The 3,694-nt window shown below is 42.3% G+C and overlaps 1 protein-coding gene across 2 annotated transcripts; it reads right to left on the bottom strand.

Moving 5' to 3' along the window:
* Positions 1 to 130: 130 nt before the first annotated feature.
* rdh12 (retinol dehydrogenase 12) lies at positions 131 to 3,384 on the bottom strand. Of its 2 annotated transcripts, none has more exons than XM_076299613.1 (7): positions 3,193 to 3,384; positions 2,299 to 2,417; positions 1,915 to 2,070; positions 1,707 to 1,811; positions 1,303 to 1,512; positions 935 to 1,151; positions 131 to 664 (listed from the first exon to the last, which is right to left on the bottom strand). In XM_076299613.1, exons 1-7 carry the CDS (start codon positions 3,264 to 3,266, stop codon positions 562 to 564), a joined length of 984 nt encoding a protein of 327 aa, XP_076155728.1. In that variant the 5' UTR covers positions 3,267 to 3,384; the 3' UTR covers positions 131 to 561. The 2 variants fall into 2 exon arrangements, with proteins under 2 accessions (XP_076155728.1, XP_076155729.1); XM_076299614.1 differs by having other exon boundaries at positions 962 to 1,151; positions 3,193 to 3,380.
* Between the last annotated feature and the right edge of the window lie 310 nt (positions 3,385 to 3,694).

The raw sequence follows: 3,694 nt of genomic DNA, 5'->3' as shown, positions 1-3,694 counted from the left end.
TTGAAATCTTGCTGGTATGACTTTTTTGATTGCAATTTTTTGATAGATGTGTGTAGGAAGTGGATACCTTCATCTCAGCTGTCACAAACAATTTCACTTCAAGTGGCAGTCACAGTTCAACAGTGGTTTTGTAAATATATATTTAAATATTCATCTCTGAACAATAATGTAAAGGTAGTAAAAGTCATGTTCACATATCTGTATAAAAGACATCAGTAAAATCCTAGGCAGCTTTACATGTGGTGAATGCTGAAATGGATATGACCAAAGTAAATGTAAAAACATTCAAGTGAATAGGGCAAAATGTGGAGGAAAAACTCATCTTAAGATAGGTCATAAATCCATGAGAGAGGACCAATTTAAATGATTAACCTTAAAACTCAGTTCATAACACTGAAACCCTCACAGGTAGTTTTATAGAGGTTCAGCCACGGCACTTTTCTGTGGGAGACTGAAGGTACGTTGATGGAATGAATAAAATTGGCAGAAATTGGCACATTTGAGGGGAGGGAATTCAAAATGGCAGGTTGGGAGACGGGAAGGAGGGCAGAGAGAGAGTGATCAGTCCCACTCGATCCCCAGCAGCTCACAGCTGATGTCCCATAGTTTGCGCTTTGTCTCTTCACTCCTCCCCTGAGGAGCCACCATGGCTGGGGTGCACTCACTGTGGAAGAGCAGAGTCAGTACAGGACGTGGAATTTGAGTAAAGGTATAGTTATAAGCAGAGGAGGTTGAACTGCGTGCATCCAAGCAGGCAAATGTCCCTGATGGATGTTTTTACATGTTTTTTTAATGTAAAAAAAAAATAATTGTTTGCTTTAAACTAACTAACTTAACTAGAAAATGGCTAGCAACAAGGCAATCTCCACAAACTTTTGCCTCTATTTGCTGATTTTAAATGCATCTCTGACCAGAGACTCAACATACCACTAACCTTGTTTGTGTAGTTTTATGGGTGTACCTGAAGTGCTTTCCAGAGATGGACTCCAGCTCCTCAGCCACGGCGCAGTAGATGGAGGTCTGTGCTCCTTCCTTTGGTGTCTTCAGGAACATGCCAAAGAATGTGAACATCAGAGACATGACCGTAGAGTGGCGGAGCAACTCTGAGCGTACTGATCCTGGGTGCACAGAGTTCACGGTCACGTTGGAGCCTGAAATAAGTGATTCACATTGATGGATCATCAGGTATGAAACACTTAAGATTTGTTCCTAATGATATGATGAACACCTGATGAACACTGGTGCTCATTGCATTTCATTTTTTACAGTGTTAAAGTCCTATCCCATCAGACCCAGCAGTACCTTTTAGCCTCTCTGCCAGCTCTCGGGTGAACAGTATGTTTGCCAGCTTGCTCTGACAGTAGGCCAGTCCACTGTTGTAGCTGCCTTGACTCATTAGGTCGTGAAAGCGAATCCAGCCAAAGTAATGTGCCAGTGAGGAGACGACCACAATGCGTGATGGTGCACTCCTCTTCAGAAGACCAATCAGGAGATATGTCAGCAGACAATGACCTATAAAAAACAATCAGTGGAGTTGAGATTTACCTTGTACTTGAGAAAATAGTAGTTGACAAGTTAAACTTCAGTTTACCCATCATTAACACCCATCAAAAAGAACTCCATTCCAGTTGCTGGTCTCAAGACCAATGCTGACCAGCTTTCCCCTGCAGTAGACCGATACATTCCCTTTCCTCGCACTGACTCACCAAGGTGGTTGACTCCAAGTTGCATCTCAAAGCCATCTGCAGTTTTCATGTAAGGGCACATCATCACGCCTGCATTGTTAATAAGGATGTGCAAATGGTTGACCTCTGAACAATGAAAAAGAAAGAGAAAAAATGGTTAACCTTTCCCTCTTTCATTTATTTTGTTTGGAGTTTGCAGTGGTATTTGTGAGAGCCAGACTGGCATTACCTTTGAGGAACTTCTGAGCAAATGCTCGTATGGAACTGATGTCTGCCAGGTCAAGCTCCCGAACCTCCACCTTGGCCCCACCAACTCTTGTGCGGATCTCTGTTGCTGCAGTCTCGCCTTTCTCCACATCTCGGCAAGCTAAGATCACCCGGGCTCCTGCCAGCAGAACAAAGTGAAAGATACAGTAAAGCAGCCCAACATAACTTGAGGATGTGGTGATGGTTCCAACTTAAAAACCAATACTATTCTGAAGTAGTTCAAAACACTCCTGAGCCAGGGAACAACAAACCCTAAAAGGGTTGTTTAGAACTTTATAGCAGTACACTTTCAAACACAATTCTGTGAATCGGCACAATTCCAAAAGAAAATAAATTGAGGGCTTACCGCGGCTTGCAAGATCTATTGCCGTCTCCTTCCCAATCCCTGTATTTGCACCGGTAATTAGAACAGTCTTTCCATCCAGTCGGGCTTGGGAACGACACACCCCGCCAGCTGCATATTTCCTGCACCAGAATACCAATTAAAAAGCTTCAAGCCTGAGGTAATACAGGCAGGTTATAGTGGGATATGGCTTAATGTTCACATACAGCTTAATTGTATGTAAGGTGTCTTTTTCAGCACATGTGAATGGTTAATATTTGAATGAACAGCAGGGCAACCACAACCCGTCAGCTGCAGACAACTTAAAAAGTCATGAAAATAATTAAACTTGATATGTCAACAATTCAAACAGATTGTTCCCAATGTTCACATTAAGTCGCATTAATGCAGGTTATGGGAACACAATTACTAGCCTACTCTACTCAAGCTTATCGATTCATTTATCAATACTTTTTGAGACGTCAAGTCACACGACTCAAACAGAGGTAACCTGAAGCGTATGCAACCAATGATGAGCGATTACATTATGGTTACATTGTAACTCCGCCCATGATCAGACCGCATTGGCTGATTCTCCGAAGCGCACTATGCAGGGCAGAGGCGGTTACTATCCTGGTCAAATCTCCTGTGACCATTTACATATGCATATGAATATCAATGTAAGCTACTGATTTCAACGTTCAGCTGGCTGTCACTAGCCTATGTCCAAACTCAGACTTATGTGCCTGACCAATAAAGATAGTAAATATGAGGAAACACATCCTGGCCTCGCTCTTCTACAAACAGCAGGCAGCAGCCTGTATACACTATTTAGTACAGTGCATCCGACTATCATTATTGCATTTTTGCACATACAGGGTACAAGAAATAAGGCAACCCATTTCACTCAGTGCTTACCTAATATGCGGTGACAGCAGGATCAAAAGCAGTCCGATCACCCCAAGGACTGTGCAAATTAATACGAGCATCATGATGACAAAAATCTTGACTGCTTTGCAACTGCTCTACCGCAGCTAGCTTTCTCAGTGAGCTTCCACTGATCTGAAATATGTGATGCTGCACCTTCTCTCAGAGATGCTATGTCCAGAATGGAATCTTGGGATTGTAGTTCGTTGACTAGCCTGTCGACTTTGGCAGAACACCAAGATGTATTTTATGTACACTGCATTGACAATATTAAGATATTTGTTACATATCATAAAGTGGCAATCAACAATAAACCATGACATCACACAACATTACCAGAATAAACGCCTTGATATGGTGCGAGGATCTATCAAAGTTAATTATTTTGCTGTAAAATAAAAGAATGAGCCATGACAAGCCTGGCGAGAACAGTCAGTTATTGCAAAGGTAGCGTATAGTGGCAGGGAGAGAAAAATCAGATATTTGGTAGCCC

This window comes from Alosa pseudoharengus, unplaced genomic scaffold (genome assembly GCF_046254945.1).
Source record: "Alosa pseudoharengus isolate Yale_2024_CS ecotype anadromous, Long Island Sound unplaced genomic scaffold, YU_APseudo_1.1 YU_APseudo_1.1_scf_22, whole genome shotgun sequence".
NCBI classification, from domain to species: Eukaryota; Metazoa; Chordata; class Actinopteri; order Clupeiformes; family Clupeidae; genus Alosa; species Alosa pseudoharengus.
Note: the sequence above shows the minus strand (reverse complement) of the source record. Positions and strands in the feature narration are given on the sequence as shown.

Coding starts and splice junctions, on each gene's coding strand:
- rdh12 (XM_076299613.1), bottom strand. CDS start 3,266: ATGATGCTCGTATTAATTTGCACAGTCCTTGGGGTGATCGGACTGCTT. Junction 2,418..3,192: donor CTGCTGTCACCGCATATTAG/GTAAGCACTGAG, acceptor ATTCTGGTGCAG/GAAATATGCAGCTGGCGGGG. Junction 665..934: donor CATAAAACTACACAAACAAG/GTTAGTGGTATG, acceptor GCTCTTCCACAG/TGAGTGCACCCCAGCCATGG.